We start from the raw sequence: 23864 nt of genomic DNA, 5'->3' as shown, positions 1-23864 counted from the left end.
GGCTAGAGGGCACGAAGTGCCTGGAAGCCCCAATACCTTTTTTTTTTTTTTTTTTTTTTTTATAAATGGTAACTAATGTTTGTTTAAAATGATTTATAATTTTATGCAGTGCCGACTCAAAAATAATTATTCATTCAAAAGATTGTTTGAATTTATGTAATTTTTTGTGATGGAATTCAATTTTGTAAATTTATTTTATGCTGGAAACTGAGCAGGGGCCCAAATCAGATCCAGAATTCCAATTGCGAGCTTTGGAGAAGGCGATGGAAACTGCATCATCTCATTTTTCTAGCTTAGATACAACAATTAAAAAGTTTGCTTCGAATTTCAAATCACAGGAGCATTCTTTAACCTCATTATATAAAAAGATAAGCAAAGAGCAGGAAATACATGATAAAATAGTAAGCGTACGAGATAATATTGTGGAAATTCAAAACAAATTAACAACTTCGGAAAAATTGCAAGATGTTTTGAAATTAAGTGTAAATAAGAATTTCGATGAGTTCATGAAAGCTATTAATGAAGCGATTGAAGCTCAACAATATCTACAAATTTATGATTTTGAAGATGCAAATAACGAAAGGATAGAATTAAGTACACTTATTGGTACTTCAGAAAAGAAGCTTCTTAATTACTTTCTTGACCTCGCGAATCGAACTGCAACTCCAATTCCTTTGGCAAATTTTCAATTTGTTGATGGCAAATTCAGTTTGACTGATAAACGATTTGAAAATCCAATATACCCGATACAAGAAGAGCTTCTACAAATGATGAATCAAATGGCTTCGGTTCTTCAAATGATTTTGTGTGTTGATCACATAAGTGACTATGAAGAAGCAAGAATGAGAGCAATTGATGAAAGTGTTGAACCAATTATCGATGCATCCAACAAAAGAACTGTTTCTTCAGAAGAAATTAACGTTTTAGATTTGCCACTTTACAAAAAGAAAGAACATCCCATTCATACATTCGGATATCTTATTTCCTTTTTCTTCAAGAGAGAAAAGGAGTTCGCCAAAAAAGTTTTTGGCGATAAATACAAAAGTCCTTTCCAAAACTCTTTTCAGCCACTTTTCCAGCATTTCAAGAAAACATGCGTTAATGTCTCTGATCCTGATCTCAAATCTCATGTAGATGTTCTTTTTGATGTCGATATTGTATCAACAATTGTAGATGTCCTCGATTCTCAAGTTAACGATGAAGATTTTCAAACATATGCTGTCCAGTTAGCCCAATTATCTCATATGTTCCATGCAGGTATTGAAAGATGTTTATCAAATTACAGAGTCGCCGTAGAAATGAACGATCCTGACAATGTTCCGGCCAACGGAAGTGTTATTGCAAATGTCTCTAATGTTATTATCTTCTTGAATGTTTTGGGACAATACAAAGCAGGAATTGAACAAGTTGGTGGTCTTTCATTTGAACTATACATTCCATCAGTTTTGGAAGCCTTGTTTAAGAATATTATTGAGAAATCAACGCGTTATACTGATATAGTTTTACGACAATTATTTTTAATGAATAATTCTCACTATATTTTGGCACAAATTGAGCAAAGTCCTTTGTTAACAAGTACTATACCTCTTGCATTTAAAGAAACACTCGAGAAAACAATGCAAGATGCACAAAAAGTATTTGTTGACGAAACATGGAACAAAGCTTTCCAAATTTTAGATTACGACAGAGCATTCGATGGACTAAAGAAAGGAGACAAGCTTAATACTAATCAGAAGAAACTTGTAAAGCAAAAATTCAAGAAATTTAAAGATGCGGTTTTAACTATTCAAATGAAGCAAAATAACTATTGTTTGAAGAATACTAAGTTAATGGAGCCGATTATGAACGAAGCAATTCAGAAAACTCACACCAAATTTGAGACATTTTATACAAGATGGTTTGATTCAGGTTTCGCATCACATCCTGAGAAATACACTGGTGTTCAGCCATCCACACTTGAAGGTATCATTAACAGACTTTATGGTCCTAAAAAGAGAAAAGTCGTAGAATTATAGAATAAAAAAATCATTTGTTTCTTACTTTATTCTTTTAATAATATTGTAATACTAGCTAAAGTCTATTCTAAGTTGGTTTAACCAGGCTACAAAAGGGAAAAAAAAGAAAATTGAAAAAATAATCTTGGAAATAATACTTTACTCAACAAAAATTTCCCAACAAATAATTATTTTAAAAAGATATCAATTCATTTCAAAGAATGGTAAAAGATATCAAAAATCAATCAAAATATACTTTTATAATGTCATTTACTCTATGATACTATCATTTCTTATTCATATTAAACAAATTTTTTACTTTAATCCAAGAATACCCATGAGATAAAATCAAATTTCAAATAAAAACTTTTTGAAAAAATATAATTAACTCATTTTGTCATTAATATGATGATAAAAAAATATTTTAGAAACCTCTTTCCATCTTTTGTTTGATCATTTTCTCAATTTCCGAAGATTGGTGAACGTAACACAAATCCAAAGCCGTATTTCCATCGTTGTTCTTCTTAGTAATATCCGCACCGAACTCGATGAGCAACTTTGCGATTTGAGGATTATTATTCATAACAGTGATCATCAAAGGAGTAATTCCGTTTCCTTCGACGTTATTAGCGTTTGCTCTCTTAAACAGCAAGAAAGAAACAATTTCCTTTGCGTTTGAAGCAACAGCGAAAGAAAGAGGAGTTGCTCCGATTGAATTCTTTGCTTCTATCTGTGCACCGCAATCAACTAAATACTTAGCGATTTCGATGCAATTGCAAGCGCACGCGTGCATCAAAGGAGTGTTTAATTTCGCGTCTCTTCCATCTATTGGAACTTTATTCTTCACGAAGCTCTTGATTGTCTCAAAATCGTTGTTAATTGCAGCGATGCACATTGGAGTTATTCCTCTGAGATTGAAAACATCAGGGGAAGCTCCTGCTCCTACCAATATATCAACGAGTTGTGAGTTCTGTTGTGTTGCAGCAAGAATCAAAGGTGTCTGGTTATCGATGTTGATATCCAATTCAACTCCTTTCTGGTTATCAATGCAGAACTTAGCCATTCTCGTGTCACCGTAAAAAGCGGCGTAGTAAAGAATTGATCCTCCACCGAGATCCTTTGCGTGGAGATTGCATCCAGCTTGTGCAAGAGCGTATGCTGCGTCGAAGTTCTTTGATGCGAGGGAAAGCATGACAGGCGTACGTCCGAACTTGTCGATAACTTCGATGTTGCATCTGCGGCTTGCCAAGTATCTGATGATGTCAACGTTGTTGAAAAGACATGCGTACATCAAAGCAGTCTTTCCTTCGTAATCCATGACTTCTGGATTGACACCACACTCGCAGATGACTTTGGCTGCATCCAATTTGTTGTTCTTCGCACAAAACATTAAAGGTGTCGAACCGTCTTTATCGTAATTTGACGCGTTTGCACCTCTTTGGATTAATAATCTCATTACATCCAAATTGCTGTTATCCATAGCAATCATGAGAGGTGTGTTGTTGTGGTGGTCGAGCTCTTCAAGCTTAGCGCCGCACCTGATCAAGTAATCAACAATAATGATGTTATTGCGTTTACAGGCGCGATGTATGGGTGTGTCACCTTTTTCATTTTTGAGGTCTACTGTTGCTCTTCTTTCGAGGAGCATTCTTACGATGTTTACGTTGCAAGAATCGACTGCGTAGAAGATAGGTGTATCTCTGTTCTTGTTCAAGTTGTTTGGATTCGCTTTGCTCTCGAGTAACAACTGTGTGATCTCTTCATTGTTGTTTTTGATCGCGTACATCAATGCACTGTTTCCGAGTGAGTCGGTGGCATTGACATTGGACTTGCCCTCGATCAGCAGTTTGAGGAATCGCCACGCGCAGTTCTTCGCTGCAATGACAAGAGGAGTTCCGTCTCTTGCTGTATTAGATTCGAGGTTTGTGTGGTTGTTGATGAGGTAGTTGCCGCAGTCAATCTGATCGTATTGGGCTGCAAAGCATAATGGTGTGTAGCCGTCCCTGCCTTGGGAGTCGATTGATCCTTCGCATTCGCTGATGAGTAAAAGTAAGGATTGGAAGCCAGCTGAGGCAGCGCCCATCATAGGTGTGCACTCTTCTGGGTCTTTCCAGTTTGGATCTGCGTTCTTGAAGAATCTGTCGAAGAATGCTCGGAAATTACTGGATCTGAGGCAAGAAATGTAGGTGTAATCGAGTTCTTCTTCGCTGTAGAGGTAAGAAACCATTTCTGTTTGGTGATTTGAAATAGCTGCGTCGATGACTTCGCGTGGTGTTGTAATTTTTTGCTTGCAGAGCTTGTAGATTTCCTTGTTTCCGCCAAAAGCGGCTTCTTTGAGGGTAACTTCGTCAACACGAACTGTCTTGAAGAGAAATCTGAAAACTTTGTAAGCACCGTAGTGAGCAGCGATATTAATGAGTGGTTTTCCGTCGACTTCTTGGTTAGTATCAAATTCTTTCTTGTCAGCGTAGATTTGGAAGGCCTGTAAATTGTCATAAAAGATCGCATTCATCAAGGAACCTTGGTCAAAGATATCACAGATCTGATCTTCGGACTTGCTCTCGAATCCTTCTAATTGTTTGCCACTTATCTTTCTCCTCTTGATAAGAAGGGCAACAAGATGGGGACAATCTTTGAGAATTGCTGCGCCATCAACATTTTTCTGTGTTGAAAGGAATTCGCCCATTAAATCTGCATATAATCTGAGCTTTGTAAGACGATTCTGGCAGATGTAAGCAACCATACGGCCAAGTTGATTGATTGACATCGCATTTTTATTTACGATGTCTTGGAGCATCACGGAAATTTCTGGGATGTCTTCCTTTCTGATCTTCCATAATAATTCTGAAGGGGTAATGAAGAAAGTGAAAAATCTTGGGAAACGAGTAATATATTTCGGATTTCCGGAAGTCCTCTTTAGATTGATGAGATTGCTAATCATAGCTACCCATTCGTCTCTATCGACTTCTGTTTCGGGGAAAATGCGATAAACTCTTTTACGCTCTGGGCAGTTGATGAAGAAGCATGGTTGGATTTTATATGTTGTATCAATATCAACGGTACTTTCTACAGAAAATGGAATCTGTCCCTTTTCTTGTTCCTGATCTTCGTCGGCAAAGTATTTAAGGGAGTCTTCAAATAAAATAAACCAGCGCTTCTTTACTGTTTTAATCATACCGCCTTCTTTACGGCACCATGAGGCTTTGATTTCAAACGATTTATGCATTCAGAAATATAGATATAAAAGTGAACAAAATTTGACACAATTTGTTGAATTTTGATTTCACATTAAATTTATCTTGTATATGGTTTCTAAAATATAATTAAATCCTGTCATTTTTTACGAAGAGAATTAAAAAAAATCGGTGGATGCTTCTAATTTTTTTAAAATTAAATTGGTCGAATAGATCGACTAATCTCTGCCTCCTTTTTTATCAAGGTTTTGACCATTATCGGTTTTATGAAAAATTGAACTCATTTCATTTCAAATTCTTAAGGGTGCACACGAGAGGATCATGTAAACTTCAGAATTTAGAACCTTATTTTTAGGCATTATCTTGGCTACCTATTTCGGCTCGAAAAGCAAAAAATATCAAAAAATACAACTTGACTCCATTATGACCCTTTCATGGAGGTAGTTTTTATCCGCTAGTATTTTCCCTTTGAATCTCTTTACAATTCGAAATCAAATTCAAAACTCAGTAGAAGAAAGGAAGAATCGACTTACTACGGTTGTAATACGAATAAATACATATATTTAATTATTTTTATTTACATAATAATTGTTTGAAGCTCATATTCCAACAAATTTTTAAATAAAAACATTAAAATGTTGAAAATGTTCATATATTTTAATAGGGTTTTGGCACTTTATTGAGGAATTACTACATACATAGTCGAACTGAACTTGATATTTTGAAATTTAAATTATTTATCAAAATTAAAATTTAACTTGAAATTTATAATTATTTAGTCATATTTTGCATAATTCTAAGTAGATTTTGTAAAAAATCAAGAAAGAAAAAATTTAACGTGCTTTATTTTTTCTTTTTTATAATAATACATATTATTATATAATTAACATATTCATAATGTTTCACCCTTTCAAAAATATAATCCTCCTCTCAAATAAACGTACATACGGGTGGCCTCTTTTTTCAAAAAATTAAAATATGAAATTTTGGGCTCAAATATTAGAGATTTTTTCAACCTTCAACGATATATGTTGTCTATATCAGACCTCCTTTCTTTTTGATACTTAACATTGTTCCTAAATCTTAGCCGTTAAGGCTGTTCTGAAAATATTTTTTTTTCGAAAAAATTCGAAAAAAATTTCTTAAAATTCAAAAATCCCTTAATTCCTGAGGATTTTGGGAAAAAAGTTTTTACATGAACATGTGTATATTATATGAAGTATATTGATAAGGTAAAAATCAAATTTTATTGCATATTCATCGAGAAAATAAACTAACGAATCCCTCAAAATTGAGAGGGTAATCCTCCTCCTCTCAAATAAACGTACATACGGGTGCACCCTTAAAATGGTCACAAAATGATCTGAATTTTATAAAGTATTATATTCAACAGGAGATAACATAACTCACTCTCTTTCAATGCCTTATATCGTGACAGACAAAAATATGGGACGAAATCATTTTAGACAGAGATGTGTCTGAAATAAAACTATACAAACTCTATGATGTTCATTTGTAAGATGGTTTTTGTTGAAATGGTGAAATTAAGAAATTAATGATAAATTATTTTGGTTAGATATTAATGATTATATTGACGTCTTGAACCCGAATTCGGTATCGAATCAAGTCGATGATATGAGGGAAGATTTTATTAAATTTAAAATACATATAATTCGATTAGAAATGAGTTTGATTGTTTTGAAATCTCTCTTTAAGGGGAATAAGCATATTTATTTCTAAATATACGGCTGAAAGTGAGTTTTGTTATTGTGCATTGAAAAAATTGTGGAAGAGGTGTATATTCTTTGAAAATTTGATTTGGGTTCTGAAAATAATGCAAAACGTATAATTTCTTATAATGATTTCTTATATATATGCATATGATTCATATAATGATTTCTTATATATATGCATAACAGAAAAAAAATTTACCCCCATTTAAATTTTAAAAAAATTTAGGAGTAAGAATTTTGAATAGTTTGAATTTTATCAGTTCATTTTCAAATGCAGCAAAGATTCGAGGATAACATCCAGCAACTCATTGCAAAGTATAATGAGTCACCATCCTTTGAGGCAAAGCAGAAGTTGGCAATCAAAACATTTAAAGCATGTCACGATGTTAGCGACCGTCTACCAACAGAGCTCAACAAGTTCATAAAGCGAGTAGTACCGAGGGACACACGTAAGTATGACCGAAGAGCTGTTGAAGAACTAGTTAACCAACACGAGAACCACGGAATTAAAAACTCCCCATCGTACCAGCTTATTCAAAGACATATGGGATACACAACTCAAAATACGCCAATAATACTCCTTTATGGTCTCTTGAAGCTTGTACCAAATCGTGTTTCCAACAGTAGAGTATTCAAAGATCAATCCGCAATCTACACAGAGCTCGATAGACATCTTGACTGGCTTACAGAATACATTAGAAATGCTGAAATGGGTGGTATAAAGATCTTGCAATATAATTAAAAGCCTTTAAAAAATTTTATTATTATTATCTTAATTATCAATGAGATTTTTTCCGTCTTTAACATTTGCAAGTGAACATTATTATCCTTAAGAAGATAAGAGAATCTCATTTTTGTTTTAAGCTCAAAAAAAAAAAATAATAATTTTCAAAAATTATAAATTTTTATAATTATAACAACTCGTATAACTCAAATATTAATTTTTAAGCTTAGCAATAAGCTCATTATTAGGAATAAATATATAAAGAGCTCCGCTGAAATCTAATAATGCTCCTTCTGGTAATCTTGCGACAGCTGATGGAGGAATTATTACTCCATTAACTCTGAACGCTCTCTGTCCAATATTTTCTATATAAAAACAGAAATCTGGTAAAAGAGAAATAATTGCTTGATATCTTGAAATATGTGTGCATCTGCGGTCCATTCCATACATTAAATCAATATCTACTGGTTCCTTTTCTGTTCCTCTTCCTAAAACAACGGCAGCGTTTCGAATTAAGAAATAAATATCTTCTCCACGTAACATTGCAAGATCTGTTGGACCAAACTTAGGCTGGCCCAATAATCCAATATGAGGATGGTATTGTTCGATTATTCCAGAAGCTTCTTGTGAAACTGGACCTCTTGGAGTAATATCAACAGCGCATCTGCACTGATCTAAGTCTGATTGCTGCAACCTGGCCTTGTTCAAGTCATAAATTTGTTTGCCGTCTGTTGTGGCTGATAAGTAAAAGATCTTCTCGAGAACAAGTTGATTAGTGTAATTATTAAGTAATTCTGTATTATCACTGCTTTTAATGTATTCAATTCTATCAAGGATTGACTTTTTACTGCGTATAGGCTTGAATATATTTAATGATCTTTTCATAAAATCGTCAAAAGATTCATCCGAATTCATTATGTGAGTAAATATTTGATAATCTTCTTCCAAGTCAAAAGGTATTTCTTGTTCAAGATTGAAACTTGATATTTGAAGTCGTTGATCTGGCATATGAAGCATTTTTTCGAATTTTTCATTGATTTCCCTTTGAGTTTTTTCAACTAACTGAGGAAATGTAATCTGTAATGTTTCAAATGGGAGTGCAAGTGGTCCATATTCTAATGGAATGATTTGTTCCTGAGAAAATTCTTCACCTTCCATTTCTGAAAAGTGACATAACTTAGAAAAAAAAAGTGTTCCAAATAATGCAAATTCTGTTTCAATAGATGTATCTGACAGAGTATACTCTTTTTGGTAGATTTCAATCTTTTCCGAAGTTTTATTGAAGAAATTGCATCATCAAACTAAAAGATTGATGGTGAAAACTAGAAGAATAAGACTAAATATTGCATTACACAATGTTTATAATATGAAAACAAAAGATAATTAAAAATTCGAAATGAAACAAGGTATTTATAATGTTATTATGTAATGACTTAAGGTTATGCTAGCCAAATTTACATGTTTTCCTTCTTGAAGCAAATAAACTTGAAAATAAATTCAAAATTGAATTTATTTGTAACTTGGGCTTTAAACCTAGAAATAAATCTTTTGGATGTTCAATAAGTTAATGTTGTAATACAAATAATTATTGAATAATGAAATCGAAATCAAAAAGAAATTTCAAAGTTAGATATTAAGTATTTGATGCCTGTCTTAATACTAAATATGAACTGAAAGCAATGACTTCAAATATGTATCTTCATTTGAATTTTCAAGACAAAAAGATTTGTCAATAATTTTGAAATCAAGTAAAAACTATCCCAATACTCATATTTCTTCGATGCATTCTCTTTCATACCATTCAAGTGTTTGAGTATCATTATCGAATAATAAAACATTTCCATCTTTTAAAACTCCAACTAACGACAATATTCTAGAATCGTTTTTAACTTTAAATGCAGAACCTGGCGGATATTGAGATAATTTGTCAAATGAATGAAGATTTGAATCGGTATCTTGGTGAGAAGTTGGATTGAAAACACTGCGCGAGCGATCAAATAAGTTGAAATATGATCTATTTTGTTGGTCTTGTATCATTCTTTGTAAAGGTTGCCATAGAAAGCTCATTTTCAAAATCGAAAAAAAAAATTATTTGAGAATCTAGTCATTGTTCAATTTGTGTTCAGGTTGCTGAATTAAGGAAAATTACTTATCTAAATTATAACATGTTTATTTAACTTAAAATAAAGAATCCAAAAAGATAATATTTAAAATTAGACTTTGCTGCACAGCTATTAACTACGCAAGATCGAATAAGTGTAATAATTAGTCGACCATTACCTTGCCAAATGCCTGGAACATGTTGGACTTCAGAAAATAAATATTCGGAATTGAGATCAAATTGATACTTTTGTTGATCAATTAAATCATAAAACTCATCATGCGATTTGATCAAACCTTGGGGTATATAGGCATCTTGAGTCAATACCCATGAACTACCGCCTCCACATCCGGAATTGATCTCATTACTCGCAAATCCGCCGAACCAGCCACCGCCGCCGCCGCATTTATCACCACCTGCAGCAGATATTTGGATTCCTTTTGGATTCTTTGATACATATGGCTGTGCTGCTTCTCCAGTACCAAATGTAAAACCAAACGAAGAATTTGCTGCATACTGGCCGATATAAACTGATTCATTCCACCAACCTTGAGCGACAAGGTTACCACCAGAGCCACCTCTGGCATCATCACCTCTGTAGTCATCAGTTCCCCCGCCGGCGCCGCTCACAATCACTCGGTGGTATAGAGTATTTTCTAAAAATTGTACGGAAGTTTGGCCACCGCCACTGGAAGAACCAAAAGTATATCCGCCGGAACTTCCACCACCACCATATCCACCGGGGACCAAATTTTCCGCAGAATAGCAGTCTTCTACGGTGGTGCATTTAGTATTATTGGAGTATTTTCCGCTGCCACCAATTGTGGCATATATTTTGGTAGGATGCCGGATGTGGACAATACCACTGACATATCCGCCGGCACCGCCATAGTTTGATGATTCAAGGCATTTAGTATTGCCGTTAAAGAGCTTAACAAAGTTGTCGGGCATGCATGCACCTGATTCATAATGATAGCTAGAGACTTCATCCGTATAACTTCCGCCTGATGCACCGTACAATTCGAACTTGAACAGGCCAGGAGGAAGAACAATGGAGTAATGAATGCTTGGTTTATTCAGCAGGATTTTGTATTCCTTCATTAATCGAGAAACTGATACAAGAAGGAGGAAAGATCAATTATTCCGTTAATGGAATATCAATTATACATATTGCAAGCATGTACAACAATCATGAAATACTTGAGAGTGTTATTTCAAAAGGTGCTGAAGTTGAAATTAAAGATAAGGATGGAAGAACTCCTCTACATTATGCAGCAGAATTCAATTCCACAGAATGCGTAAAAATTTTAATTGATAACAAATGTGATGTCAATTGTGTTGATGTCGATGATTTAACTCCTCTTCATCTTGCAGCAATGAGGAACTGTGCTGGATCTGCTCAATTATTACTAGAAAAAGGAGCAAAAGTTAATGCTGTTAACAAATATCAAAATACACCTCTTCATTTCGCTGCAAAGCACAATAGAGTTGAAGTTTCAAAGATTTTGCTAAAGAATGGAGCAGATCCTAAACTGAAGGCCCAAGATGGTCTAACTCCTGCTCAATATGCTGAATTAAATGGACATTTCGAAACATATCAAGTTATATCTGAAACAAAAACATGCAGAATTGCATAAACTATAACTTATTTATTGATAAACAAGCTATTCTAAAATAAGATTAAATCATTTTTAAAAAAATATAATTTATTACAATTAAGTTAATTGAAATGTAATAATGCAATCATTATCGAAACAAACACAAAATATGTATAGATGATATTGTCTATTAGTTTAAAAATAATTGAAAATTATGTATTATATAAGATAAAAATCTTGCCAATTTTGTGATTAAGTTGTAATAAAAGATTAGATATGAAAATAGACAGTTATCAAAAGATGGTCTGCTTTTATCATTAAGTGCTGTAAATTTATTCAGAGAATGTCTCAAGGAACTTGACGGCCTGAGCACCGAGTTGCTTGTTAGCCTTCTCGATGGCAGCGGCCTTCTTGTCCTGAGCAGCCTTCTTAGCTTCGTAGTACTTGGCTGATTCGGCCTTGCGCTTGGCTTCAAGATCAGCAACAACCTTGCCGTACTTCCAGCCCATTGTTGTTGAGAGTTCACCGAGCTTTGTTGTTGGGCGATCAGTGTGGATGGAAACGCAGCGGAGGGCGTGTGGGATAACAACACGCTTGTATGTGACGTACTTAGCTGGAACACCTTCGAAGACCTTGAGATTTTCGAATGCCTCGGCACCACGGTGTGTCTTGTATGGGAGCATTCCGCGGACAGCACGAGCGAAAATTTCACGTGGAGCACGCTGGTGGAATGGACCATCACGTGGGTTGGAGTTTGTTGTCTTGTTGAGGAAGCGTTCGTAGGTGTGGACTGTGAACTTATGCTTGCCATTTAAAACGATTTCTTCGGCGCGAACAACAACAATCTTGCGGCCCTTAAGGAGCTGCTTAGCAACGGCTGCGGCAAGACGGCCTTGGATGTGGCCCTTAGCATCAATAACAATTGAGGCAGACATTCTGTTCGAAAGGCCATTCGTCACTTTTTTTGGACCAGATTTTGAAAAAAAATAAAAAATGTAATTAAGTATTTAAATAGTATCTGATTCATACGATGTTTTCCCCGCATAAATTTTATTAATTTATAATTCCAAGAATGAATTTTCAAAATAATAATAAAAATATTTTAAATTTTTGAATATAAAACATTTTTATTGATAAAATCCAAAAAAATGAAAATACTTAAAACTGCAAATGGATTTAATAATATATAATAATTCATATTTCAACATAATTTTGAAATTCTATCCCAAATTTCAAATGAAAATATTCTCAATTTATTCGCAAATAGAATTCTAGTATGTCAGAAGCTAATTTAAATTAGAATGCATGCAATGGTTTATCAAAACTTGTACAATTAATGAGCGTATAGTAAAATCCAACTATAAATGTTTTTTGACATGTAAAATTTAAATTCAAAAATAAAAAATGATGAATCCTGATTCTATTAAATGTGGTGGACGTCCTGGACCTGAGTTTGGGCTTGTATGTGAAGCTTGTGAAGGTAGATGTCCTATTTGCAATGCCCCAGTGAAAGAAGATCGATGCGTTCCAGTCCATATTTGCGGCGAATGCTCTTTTGGACAATTACGTGACAAGTGCATTGTTTGTTCAGCACCTGCTAAATATAAAGCATATTATTGCGAACAATGCTCTTTGTTAGGAAAAGATCGTGATGGGTGCCCAAGAATTATTAATGTTGGAATTAATAGATCAGATAGATTCTACGAAAGAAAACGAGTTACAGTTATTCCAGAACAAAAATTTTAAACTTTATAATATATTATGTTTGTATGTAATAAATGTTCAGTTTCTAAACACTTGTTAAAATACTTTTGGAACTTTCAAGTAAAAAAAGCAAATATGACATGAAAAAAACTTATTTACTGAACAAGTAAAATTATTCATCGCTAGATTCATCATCTTCGCTAGCACTGCCACGCTGGAGAGCAGGGCATGTATCTTTAATTGGGCATTCATCACACTTTGGCTTCTTTGCATCGCAAATTGTTTGTCCAAAGCCAACAAGAGTATGGTTAACTTCAGACCATATTTCCTTGGGTAAGATTTTCTGTAATGCAAGTTCTGTATCATCTGGTTTCTTTGTTTTAACCCAGCCTAGAAGGTTAGAAATTCTATGAACGTGAACATCGACACCAATACCAATTTGTTCGCCCCAACAATGTGCCATTGCAAGCGTTCCCATTTTCACGCCAACACCATTAAAGCTCGTAAGTTCTTTCAATGTCTTTGGGATATCATCATTATATTTTTCATGGCAAATCTTTGCTGCTTCAATGATATAGCCAGCTTTCTTCTTTGCAAATCCTACTGATTTGATACATTCTAAAACAACATCATAATCTGCTTTCATCAAGTTTGGTGCATTTAATCCCCCTTCCATTTGTTGTAATTTTCGTACTGCTGCTGATGTTTGCTGATCTTTTGTCATGGAACTAAGCATTAATGATATTAATGTTTGAAAACGTTCTGTTTTAGGATCAACTTTTTCTGATTGAGTGCCGCAGCCAAGTGTATCTACTGGGGCAGGATGTGATTTTCTATACTCAATTAAAGTGTGGAGTTGTTTGAGTGTTTTTTCGGCATTTTGAGTCATATCGAATTAGCCAACTATAAAATGAATAGGGCAATTGAGTAGAATTTTTTAAAATCTAATTATAAATAATGTAATGAGTATAGTATTCAACAAAAACGATGTATTGGGAAATAAAACGATCAATGAAATTTGAAAATTTGCATTTGAACTCGAGTTTCACATGGGTGACTCCCATAACTTATGCTTAACTATTTTACCCATTCACAAGTCTTAAATTTCAAGATTCGGAAAATTTAATTAATCGTTATTAATCAACGAAACATAATCGAATCTTCAAAAAGGAGTAAATTGCAAGAAAAATAACAATATTTTACTCAGCATTGAACTTGGCGACGGCCTTGCCACCTTCAGAAACGGCGTGCTTGGCAAGGTCACCTGGAAGAACAAGACGAACGGCTGTCTGAACTTCGCGAGAACCGAGTGTGTTACGTTCGTTCATATCGACAAGACGAGCACCTTCCTGAGCAATACGCTCGAAGATATCTGTAACGAAGGAGTTCATGACCATCATAGCCTTGTTGGAGATACCGATATCTGGGTGGACCTGTTTAAGAACCTTGAAGATGTAGGAAGAGAAGGTTTCGGCACGCTTCTTGTGGCGGAGCTTCTTATCTTGCTTAGCGGCGTTGGCAGCATCGACTCCCTCGACGGCTGGCTTCTTCTCTGTTGGTGTTTTAGAGGCTGGCTTCTTTGAAGACATTCTAAATAATGATCACTTTTCTTGGCGCCAATATTCGAATTCAAGCTACGTTAAATATCATAGGTCTAAAATGGCATTTTCGGAAAAAATTGAAAATGCCATTTTAGACTCCATATAATCAAAGAAATATTTTGGCGGGGTGAAATAAAGTTCATAATTTATTAATGCCAGCTAAGAAGGGTGTTAAGAAGACAGCAACAAAGACAGCCGTTGATGGTGAACGCCAGCATCCAAAGACACGTTCATCCCGTGCCGGTCTTCAGTTCCCAGTCGGTCGTCTTCACAGATTCCTCCGTGAAGGCCGTTATGGTGAACGTGTCGGTGCAGGTGCTCCAGTCTTCATGGCCGCTGTTCTTGAGTATCTCACTGTCGAAGTTCTCGAACTTGCCGGTAACGCTGCTCGTGATAACAAGAAGACACGTATTTCCCCACGTCACATCATGCTTGCCGTTCGTAACGATGAAGAATTGAACCAATTACTTTCCAACATCACCATCGCTTCCGCTGGTGTTGTTCCACACATCCACAAGGTCCTTCTCGGCAATCCAAAGAAGGGCAAGGATTCTTCTCAGACACAAGAATAAATATGTTTTTACCTCAAAAATTTTATGTTTTAAAGTAACGAGAATTTATTGAATAAATATTTAAGCTAAATCAATAAAATAATGTAGTTCTCACCACAGTGTTATTATTTGTCTTTCAAATACATTTATTTAAGGCTCAATAATTCGATTTGAGAAGATTTGAAATTTTTGATTCTTTATAATTCATTTAATGTGATACATGAATCTTATTTACGTATTATAGAAACTGAAAGATGAAGAATTGGCTAGATGTTAAAAAGATAACTATTGATCAAGAATATATCTCCAAAAAAATCAGTAAAATTATCTTGGGATTCATCATAAATATATTAATTTTTAAAGGCAAGTGGGAAAAATGTTAATAATTGATAATAAGGAATATCGTTAAATAAAAACCATTCAAATTTATTTTTCAAGCACGTGGAGAAACAGCACGAGATCCATTGCCAGAAGACTGAGCACCAGATTGATTTCCGGTAGTTGTATTTCCTGTAGTTGTTTTCTGAGAAGATGTATCGCCTGGAGCGCCTGGGCCTGATGTATCACCGCGGTCAGCATCAGTGGTTGGGGCGCCATCAAGAATCTGAAGCTTCTTGCAACGTCTGCACATTTCTGCGCGATAATTTCTGTTTTTGCTGATAGTTTCGACAACTGGGTTGCCAGTAAGAAGGAGATCGGAAAGATCTGGGAGTTGCTGGATGTGATCTAATTCTGTTTGCTTTTCAACTTTATTATGGGCAAGATATAAAACTGTTAAGCGCTTGCAAGCGGCAATTGGACGAAGATCTTTAACAGAGTTATAGCTCATCCATAATTGAGTAAGTGTAGCAGCTGCTTTTTCGATACCTGTAAGTTTTGTAAGAAGATTACGTCCGATTGAAAGAACTTCAATACGAGGCGGGAGGAACTTAATTTCTTGGATATTATTTGTGCTAATCATAAGTTTTTTGCAAGCAGCAAGTTGTGCAAGTTTATCAGACATAACAGTGATGGGTGGGTGATTAAATTGAAGTCCGACTTCGACAACATCTTCAATAGGCTCGTCTGGGTGGTTTTTCTGCCATTCGGCAAGAGCCTGTGTGGCTGTGTACTGCGGTGGTTTCTTCTGTGCCATTTTAAAACTAACGAATAACAACCGTTTTTTTTTTTCATTACCACATAATTATTTTGGAGAAATCTATATGATATTTATATTTGCTATCAATTGTCTATTGTTCTTATGTTATTAGTTTGATGTTTTATGAGAAATTATGAATCAAATTTCATCAATTCAAGCAATCTTGATTAGACATACAAATATATTCATGAACATGCTAAAATTAATATGTCTAACTGATGCGATATCCCTCAATAATCGAATTAATCTCTTTTGATTGTGGGATTTCTTTCATTTCTAGATACTTGTTTAGTCTATTTATGCGACAAAGTGTTTATATCGTTAGAAAGTCGATAAAATCACCATAATGTTAAATAATATCATGAAATAGAGTAATAAAATTTAAAGATTTCTTTTTCGGATGTTAAAGATAGATTAATACGATGTATTTTGATGTAATTAGTATTTTAAACACTGGTTATAATTTAATTTTTTTCCAAATTTTTTTTGATTTCCAGAATTTGATGAAAATAATCTAGAAAATGAAATTTAAATTTTAATTTTTGAAATTTTTTTGGAAAGAAAAACGAAACATAATGAATCTAAAATGTTATAAAAATAAATTCTATTACAGGATCATTTGTGATTTTAAAATTTCATAAGATATTTCTGTTTGTCTTTCCATTTATGCCATAATGTTTTACAGCTGCAATTTACATAAGCTATAAAATCCAGTTCTACTCTATTTTAATCATTACCGGTATATTGGAAATATCCCTGCTTGAAAGATAGAATTTCAGGTCAGTTTAATATGAAAAAATTAATATCTAAACGTTGTAGATTCTATTCGCACTCACATGTTTTCATTTCTTTCTCTATTTGAATTGTATACGTTTAAAAAATATAACATTTATGCAAGATTCAGACACAGGACAACCAGAAACACAAAACCGTAGTAGCGGCACTTCTGTAACTGTAGTTGTTCGTGTTCGTCCTGCAAATGATCGAGAAAAATCTGTACAACAGGGATCTTTAATTAAAACGATCGATGATCGATTTTTAGTTTTTGATCCTCCAGGGGAAAGAGCACAAAAGCAAACATTTATATCATCTCGCGGAAATAGAGCAAAAAATATATCATTTGGATTTGATAAAATCTTCGACGAAACATCAACACAGTCTGAAGTTTTCGATTTTGTTAAAAACATCATATTTCAAGAAAATGGAGGCCTACTTGATGGATTTAACTGCACAGTCCTTGCATACGGTGCTTCAGGATCCGGAAAGACGTTTAGTATGGCAGGAACTCAAGAAAATCCAGGTCTAATGTCAAGATCAGTAGAACATATATTTCAATCTATTAAATTACGTACAGGTCGCGCAGCAAAGATTAGAATGTCATATCTTGAGATATATAACGAAAATATTCGAGATCTTCTAAATCCGACCGATTCTAAAAACAAAGAACTTAAGATTGTTGATGATCCTGAACATGGAATAACTGTTACTGGACTGAGCCATTGTTATCCAACAAATACTGATGAAGTGCTTCGTCTTGTACAAATCGGTAACACAAATAGAACCCAGGCACCAACAGAGGCAAATCCATTTTCTTCACGGTCACATGCAATTTTACAAATTATCGTTGAAAATTGCGATGATGTACCGGGAATGTCAACAACATCGCAAATTGGAAAACTTTCTTTAATTGATCTTGCTGGTAGTGAACGCGCTACTTCTAATACAGGAGTTAGATTACGAGAAACAGCAAAAATTAACTGCTCTCTCTTAGCATTAGGTAACTGCATTACTGCCTTGTGCAATGGAAGTTCGCATATTCCATTCCGTCAATCAAAGTTAACTCGATTATTGATGGATTCTTTAGGTGGTAACTGCAAAACAATTTGCTTATCATGTATATCTCCTTCTTATGCAACCTATGAAGATACATTTAATACTCTCCAATATGCGAACAAAGCCAAGAATATTAAAACAAATGTCAAAAAGAATACAGTTAATGTTAAAGCTCATGTAGCTGAATATCAAGCTATGATTGAAAAGCTTCGTACTCAGGTTCAAGAGCTTCAACAGACTGCTGTTAACATTCCATTGATTACTGCTTACGGAAGAGCTTGCGATACCATACTTCAATCGCAACGCACAAAGATACAATCGATGCTTACAGCATCTCTTCCTTCTCAAGAGCAGGATTTACAAACTCGATTCGAGAGTTTGTCAACAATTAAACCAACAGATTTTACAAGGAGAGTTATGCAGAGAGTTAATGCTTACCTTCAGGAGTCACATAAGAACAGGCCACAAGTTCAAGAGCAGAAGAAATGGTTAGATCAAGAACAGCAAATAAGAGCTCTTAAACTTGAAAAATTGGCTCTTTCTGCTGTTAATGAGTTATATCAAGCTCAAGTTGCAGTTCAGAGAGAAGTTATTCAGAATTTGTCTCTTAGGAAACAGAATGATGGTGATGAAGTCAAGAAGCTTGTTCACATGGCAGAGCTTGTTGATGTAACAGAAGAACTTGATCAACCTTCACCTTTTGTTATCAATGAAATGGATGCAAAGCCGATTGCTGTGATAAAGCCTCCAGGAAGATTCCAAAGAAATTCAATTTGTTCATGGTCAAGAATTAAGAAGAACCCTGTTAAACAGGCACCTCAGGAGCAACTTCAATTAGAAGAAGCTCCTAAATCAGCTCGTCCTTCACTAGCATTTCATGATTACTTCAAACAAAGAACACAACAACAACAGAGAACTCGACAACCATTGTCTAGGATTTCGAATGTTTCTAGAGATTTTAATCAGAAGTACTCCACACTTCAATCTACTGCTCCAAAGACAACAAGAGCTGTTTCTAACGAAGAAAGATGGAAATGATGTATTTTATGTTATTTTTATATGTAATCTACGCTAATTTGCAAATGTAAACTTGTTATGATTCTATACTAAATTGACATGTATTTTTATTTCTTTTAGAATTCCAATTTCATTTTTAAATTTTGATGTTTTGCTATTTTTTTTCCTATAATTCATTAACACATAAGAAGGACATCTTGCTGAATAATAAGATAATCCGCTATTTTAGACCAAATAAACATAATACGATATTTCATTAAATTATTGTTATATTTAAAAGATTTCTCATTATAAAGATGTCAATTTGGAAGAAAAGTGAGAAAATTCCTAAAATGCTAAAAATGAATTTTCCAAACGTGTTTTTTTATCTCATTTTTTTGATTTTGAAAAAAATTTGGAGAGAAGAACTCTTCGTTTTTGAATTTTATCACGATGGTTTTAAAGTATATTAGACACATTTATTGGTATTACTATTTTTGTATATTTTGAGAGAAAATCCCTAAAAAGTGAGAAAATCTAAGACGGTTTGAGAAAATATATAAACTATTGAAAATTTGAATTAAACTTCTAATTTGGAAAAAAGAAATTTGGAAAGAAGAAAATTCAAAAATCGAGATTTAGACTCAGCATCAAATGGAGAACAAAATGTTTCTTCATATGAAGGAAAAAAATTTTCTTGTGAAGAAATAGAGTTTTTAAAATTTTATTGTATGTAATGAAATAAACAAATATTAAAATTATTTTTTGATAACAAGAAAATTCCCAACAGAAAATATTTGAGACAAAGAAAAAAAGAAAATTGAAAAATATTACTCTCCTTTATATTTCATGAGATTTTAAATTTATTCTCATAAAATTGACAATTTTATACGTTTAGATGAAAATAAGTGATTTTGGTTGAAATAGAAATTATTATTTGCTTACAGCTATCAAATAGAGTTTTGCTATTTTGATTAAAATTTGTTAATCAAATTAATAAATTTTTTCTAAATATCTTAAATATCTGGATCACTCACATATACAATGAATTGAACGATAAAAATAATACAAACTCAACTAAGTTTCCTGTCTTTCAACTAAAAAAAATTATGCAAATTAAATTAAATTGTTTATTCAAATATAAAACAAAGATGAAGTAATTACAGTTATCATAAACTTTATGAATAACTCTGTAATTGGTTCAGATTTTCGTAAAAATATTTGTATTAATATCGATAAGAATACGTTTACCTACTATCACAACATATCGATAAACAAGAGTAGAGTGATTTTTATCATCGAAACTTTTTAAAAGCTGTAAGCTGGAAGGAAAAATCTTGTTTTTTCTGAGTTAGTTGTAGAACTATTGATGCACGAGTTATCATTGTGATGTAGAAGGATGTCAATGTACTGAATGAAGGATATGAAGTGAATTGAATTTCATTGCATTTCAATTTGATCAAAATTTGTTGAAATGATATGAATGTGTCAACATCTGTATCACTCTCTTTCACTCCTTCCCTATTCTTTCGAGAACGAAGCTAGCTCAGCTTTCGCTGAGCGAATTGACACTTTTGATGCCCTAAACGTACATGCTCTCAAATTTATCGAAAAAAATTATACCACCTAAACTAGTATATTCTTATTTTAAATATGATATTATCCTTAGAATCCACACTAGAATATATTTAAATCAACTTTTAAAAAAGTTCGAATCCTGCGCGTCTCACTTTTTAAATTTTCCAAAAGGAAAATTATATTCTCCTAAAATGAAAACAATTTTCCGAATTGACATCCTTACTCATTAGTTTTCATTCATAACAAACAATATCAAAGGAGAATATATTATGAAATAATTATCACTTCACATTCTTACTTTGAATGAAAAATAATAAAACTAAAATACCACCATCAAATAGACCAAAACAGGGATTCAACAACAAACTACCTCAAGAAAGTGTTAGTAATACTAAAAGAGAAAAATCTCTTTGGGCTTTAGACAGGGATGATTTGATTTGCTCACTTACAATGGTAGCATCAATATTTTGTGTTTGGTGCTCGGCAGCTTATTATGGCAGCTTAAATTCCATACTTTGCTATTGGGATGGACCAAATTATTTATATGCTGGCGAAACCCTATATAAAATTCCAAAAGACAATCCATGGACGTTACAATTTCAATACCCTCCATCATATTTTGCATGCCATTTACCAGGATATCCATTATTTATCAGAATATTTTCAACAATTTTCTTCGGCAATTATATTTTAGGATTTTATTTTTCGATTATCGCCGAATCTTTACTTTTTATTTACACTTTTCGCAGATTGCTGATAGTTTATCAATGCGTTGAAAATCCTTTATTTAGTACTATTGCTACTTGCTTTTTACCTGTCAGATTTTTGATATATCATAGTGTTGGTGCATCAGAACCATTATATCTCACATCAATCTCATTATCTTTCATTTTTTACAAACAAAATAGATTTTGGCTAATGATGTTATCAGTATGGCTTGGATGCTTTACAAGAATTGAAGGAATGGCCGTTGGATTTGCCATTGGCCTCTGTTACCTCGTATCTTTGAGAATTTTCCGAGCATTCGGAATGTTTTTGACTTTTGTGTCAACAATTATTCTCTTGGGTTTCCATCAATACCGTTTTCATAATCCCTTTGCTTATATCGATTTTAATTCAGGAAGCCAGAAACTTATTAAATGGCCGCCATTAAACGACGCATACTATGTACAACCCGAAGTTTTCTATAGTTACGGTGCATTGGGATCATTTTTCATCTTTTTAATGGGCTCATTATTAATATTTGAAAAATGTCCTCCACTTGCCACATATTGTGTTGTTCATATGATATATGTATCGTTGCTATTCCATATTGATGTTTTTAGATATCAAATCCCTGCTTCTGTTTTTGCTGTCGCCATTGGTTATGAAAAATTATTCAGACCGAAAATTTACAAGATTATTATGTTAATTTTACTTCCTTTCTATATGTTTGTTACTTTATCCTATGCCGGCCAACAAATTAATTCAAATATGGCTTGGCCACAATTTATGGAACAGATATACGCGTCAATTGAAAATGTTAAGAGTGGAAAGGCTGAGTTTTGATTTCCCACGGACTTTTTTTTAATAAATTGTTTTTCATATTTCTTTTCTATCTAATTTTAAAGTTTTTAATAGTACTATAATAATTAAGGATGTCAATTTGGAAGAAAAGTGAGAAAATTCCTAAAATGCTAAAAATGAATTTTCCAAACGTGTTTTTTTATCTCATTTTTTTGATTTTGAAAAAAATTTGGAGAGAAGAACTCTTCGTTTTTGAATTTTATCACGATGGTTTTAAAGTATATTAGACACATTTATTGGTATTACTATTTTTGTATATTTTGAGAGAAAATCCCTAAAAAGTGAGAAAATCTAAGACGGTTTGAGAAAATATATAAACTATTGAAAATTTGAATTAAACTTCTAATTTGGAAAAAAGAAATTTGGAAAGAAGAAAATTCAAAAATCGAGATTTAGACTCAGCATCAAATGGAGAACAAAATGTTTCTTCATATTAAGGAAAAAAATTTTCTTGTGAAGAAATAGAGTTTTTAAAATTTTATTGTATGTAATGAAATAAACAAATATTAAAGTCTCATCACACTTTTCAATGCTCGATTTTTAAAAACTGTTTAAAAATGGAGCTTATATTGAAATAGTGTAGAGACTAAAAATTACCACAGACTATTTCCGAGGATTGAGTGGCAACTCAATCCTCTGAAAAGTCTGAGATAATTTGCAAAATTATTTTTTGATAACAAGAAAATTCCCAATAGAAAATATTTGAGAGAAAGAAAAAAAGAAAATTGAAAAATATTACTCTCCTTTATATTTCATGAGATTTTAAATTTATTCTCATAAAATTGACAATTTTATACGTTTAGATGAAAATAAGTGATTTTGGTTGAAATAGAAATTATTATTTGTTTACAGCTATCAAATAGAGTTTTGCTATTTTGATTAAAATTTGTTAATCAAATTAATAAATTTTTTCTAAATATCTTAAATATCTGGATCACTCACATATACAATGAATTGAACGATAAAAATAATACAAACTCAACTAAGTTTCCTGTCTTTCAACTAAAAAAAATTATGCAAATTAAATTAAATTGTTTATTCAAATATAAAACAAAGATGAAGTAATTACAGTTATCATAAACTTTATGAATAACTCTGTAATTGGTTCAGATTTTCGTAAAAATATTTTTATTAATATCGATAAGAATACGTTTACCTACTATCACAACATATCGATAAACAAGAGTAGAGTGATTTTTATCATCGAAACTTTTTAAAAGCTGTAAGCTGGAAGGAAAAATCTTGTTTTTTCTGAGTTAGTTGTAGAACTATTGATGCACGAGTTATCATTGTGATGTAGAAGGATGTCGATGTACTGACTGAAGGATATGAAGTGAATTGAATTTCATTGAATTTCAATTTGATCAAAATTTGTTGAAATGATATGAATGTGTCAACATCTGTATCACTCTCTTTCACTCCTTCCCTATTCTTTCGAGAACGAAGCTAGCTCAGCTTTCGCTGAGCGAATTGACACTTTTGATGCCCTAAACGTACATGCTCTCAAATTTATCGAAAAAAATTATACCACCTAAACTAGTATATTCTTATTT

The 23864-nt window shown here is 33.1% G+C and overlaps 14 protein-coding genes across 14 annotated transcripts, besides 1 other annotated feature; 7 read left to right on the top strand and 7 right to left on the bottom strand.

Moving 5' to 3' along the window:
* Nucleotides 1-197: 197 nt before the first annotated feature.
* On the top strand, nt 198-2015 carry TVAGG3_1000650 (exocytosis; the record flags this gene model as incomplete). Its single annotated transcript, XM_001329005.1, has 1 exon — nt 198-2015. The coding sequence occupies one exon, from the start codon at nt 198-200 to the stop codon at nt 2013-2015; it is 1818 nt and encodes a 605-aa protein (XP_001329040.1).
* Nucleotides 2016-2390: 375 nt separating this feature from the next.
* On the bottom strand, nt 2391-5220 carry TVAGG3_1000640 (spectrin binding; the record flags this gene model as incomplete). The annotated part of the gene is made up of 1 exon (XM_001329006.2): nt 2419-5220. The coding sequence occupies one exon, from the start codon at nt 5218-5220 to the stop codon at nt 2419-2421; it is 2802 nt and encodes a 933-aa protein (XP_001329041.1).
* Nucleotides 5221-5490: 270 nt separating this feature from the next.
* Nucleotides 5491-6530: a mobile genetic element.
* A 662-nt stretch (nt 6531-7192) lies between these two features.
* TVAGG3_1000620 (uncharacterized protein) lies at nt 7193-7663 on the top strand (the record flags this gene model as incomplete). The annotated part of the gene is made up of 1 exon (XM_001329007.2): nt 7193-7663. One exon carries the CDS (start codon nt 7193-7195, stop codon nt 7661-7663), a length of 471 nt encoding a protein of 156 aa, XP_001329042.1.
* Nucleotides 7664-7858: 195 nt separating this feature from the next.
* TVAGG3_1000610 (G-quadruplex RNA binding) lies at nt 7859-8803 on the bottom strand (the record flags this gene model as incomplete). Its single annotated transcript, XM_001329008.1, has 1 exon — nt 7859-8803. One exon carries the CDS (start codon nt 8801-8803, stop codon nt 7859-7861), a length of 945 nt encoding a protein of 314 aa, XP_001329043.1.
* A 1015-nt stretch (nt 8804-9818) lies between these two features.
* Nucleotides 9819-10847, bottom strand: TVAGG3_1000600 (glycine-rich protein family; the record flags this gene model as incomplete). The annotated part of the gene is made up of 1 exon (XM_001329009.1): nt 9819-10847. One exon carries the CDS (start codon nt 10845-10847, stop codon nt 9819-9821), a length of 1029 nt encoding a protein of 342 aa, XP_001329044.1.
* Nucleotides 10848-10924: 77 nt separating this feature from the next.
* TVAGG3_1000590 (cyclin-dependent kinase inhibitor 2C-related family) lies at nt 10925-11383 on the top strand (the record flags this gene model as incomplete). The annotated part of the gene is made up of 1 exon (XM_001329010.1): nt 10925-11383. One exon carries the CDS (start codon nt 10925-10927, stop codon nt 11381-11383), a length of 459 nt encoding a protein of 152 aa, XP_001329045.1.
* Nucleotides 11384-11595: 212 nt separating this feature from the next.
* Nucleotides 11596-12292, bottom strand: TVAGG3_1000580 (universal ribosomal protein uL13 family; the record flags this gene model as incomplete). Its single annotated transcript, XM_001329011.2, has 1 exon — nt 11677-12279. The coding sequence occupies one exon, from the start codon at nt 12277-12279 to the stop codon at nt 11677-11679; it is 603 nt and encodes a 200-aa protein (XP_001329046.1).
* A 456-nt stretch (nt 12293-12748) lies between these two features.
* On the top strand, nt 12749-13090 carry TVAGG3_1000570 (mRNA splicing, via spliceosome; the record flags this gene model as incomplete). Its single annotated transcript, XM_001329012.1, has 1 exon — nt 12749-13090. One exon carries the CDS (start codon nt 12749-12751, stop codon nt 13088-13090), a length of 342 nt encoding a protein of 113 aa, XP_001329047.1.
* Nucleotides 13091-13220: 130 nt separating this feature from the next.
* Nucleotides 13221-13937, bottom strand: TVAGG3_1000560 (oxidized pyrimidine nucleobase lesion DNA N-glycosylase protein; the record flags this gene model as incomplete). The annotated part of the gene is made up of 1 exon (XM_001329013.1): nt 13221-13937. The coding sequence occupies one exon, from the start codon at nt 13935-13937 to the stop codon at nt 13221-13223; it is 717 nt and encodes a 238-aa protein (XP_001329048.1).
* A 95-nt stretch (nt 13938-14032) lies between these two features.
* Nucleotides 14033-14647, bottom strand: TVAGG3_1000550 (histone H2B; the record flags this gene model as incomplete). Its single annotated transcript, XM_001329014.2, has 1 exon — nt 14248-14637. The coding sequence occupies one exon, from the start codon at nt 14635-14637 to the stop codon at nt 14248-14250; it is 390 nt and encodes a 129-aa protein (XP_001329049.1).
* A 134-nt stretch (nt 14648-14781) lies between these two features.
* TVAGG3_1000540 (histone H2A) lies at nt 14782-15307 on the top strand (the record flags this gene model as incomplete). The annotated part of the gene is made up of 1 exon (XM_001329015.2): nt 14802-15221. The coding sequence occupies one exon, from the start codon at nt 14802-14804 to the stop codon at nt 15219-15221; it is 420 nt and encodes a 139-aa protein (XP_001329050.1).
* Nucleotides 15308-15528: 221 nt separating this feature from the next.
* TVAGG3_1000530 (uncharacterized protein) lies at nt 15529-16338 on the bottom strand (the record flags this gene model as incomplete). The annotated part of the gene is made up of 1 exon (XM_001329016.1): nt 15634-16335. One exon carries the CDS (start codon nt 16333-16335, stop codon nt 15634-15636), a length of 702 nt encoding a protein of 233 aa, XP_001329051.1.
* Nucleotides 16339-17015: 677 nt separating this feature from the next.
* Nucleotides 17016-19428, top strand: TVAGG3_1000520 (kinesin 4 family; the record flags this gene model as incomplete). The annotated part of the gene is made up of 1 exon (XM_001329017.1): nt 17230-19209. One exon carries the CDS (start codon nt 17230-17232, stop codon nt 19207-19209), a length of 1980 nt encoding a protein of 659 aa, XP_001329052.1.
* Nucleotides 19429-20924: 1496 nt separating this feature from the next.
* On the top strand, nt 20925-22429 carry TVAGG3_1000510 (dolichyl-phosphate-mannose-glycolipid alpha-mannosyltransferase protein; the record flags this gene model as incomplete). Its single annotated transcript, XM_001294327.1, has 1 exon — nt 21049-22293. The coding sequence occupies one exon, from the start codon at nt 21049-21051 to the stop codon at nt 22291-22293; it is 1245 nt and encodes a 414-aa protein (XP_001294328.1).
* Nucleotides 22430-23864: the final 1435 nt, after the last annotated feature.

Source organism: Trichomonas vaginalis, chromosome I, assembly GCF_026262505.1.
Source record: "Trichomonas vaginalis G3 chromosome I, whole genome shotgun sequence".
NCBI classification, from domain to species: Eukaryota; Parabasalia; order Trichomonadida; family Trichomonadidae; genus Trichomonas; species Trichomonas vaginalis.
This window is presented reverse-complemented; position numbering and strand designations above follow the sequence as displayed.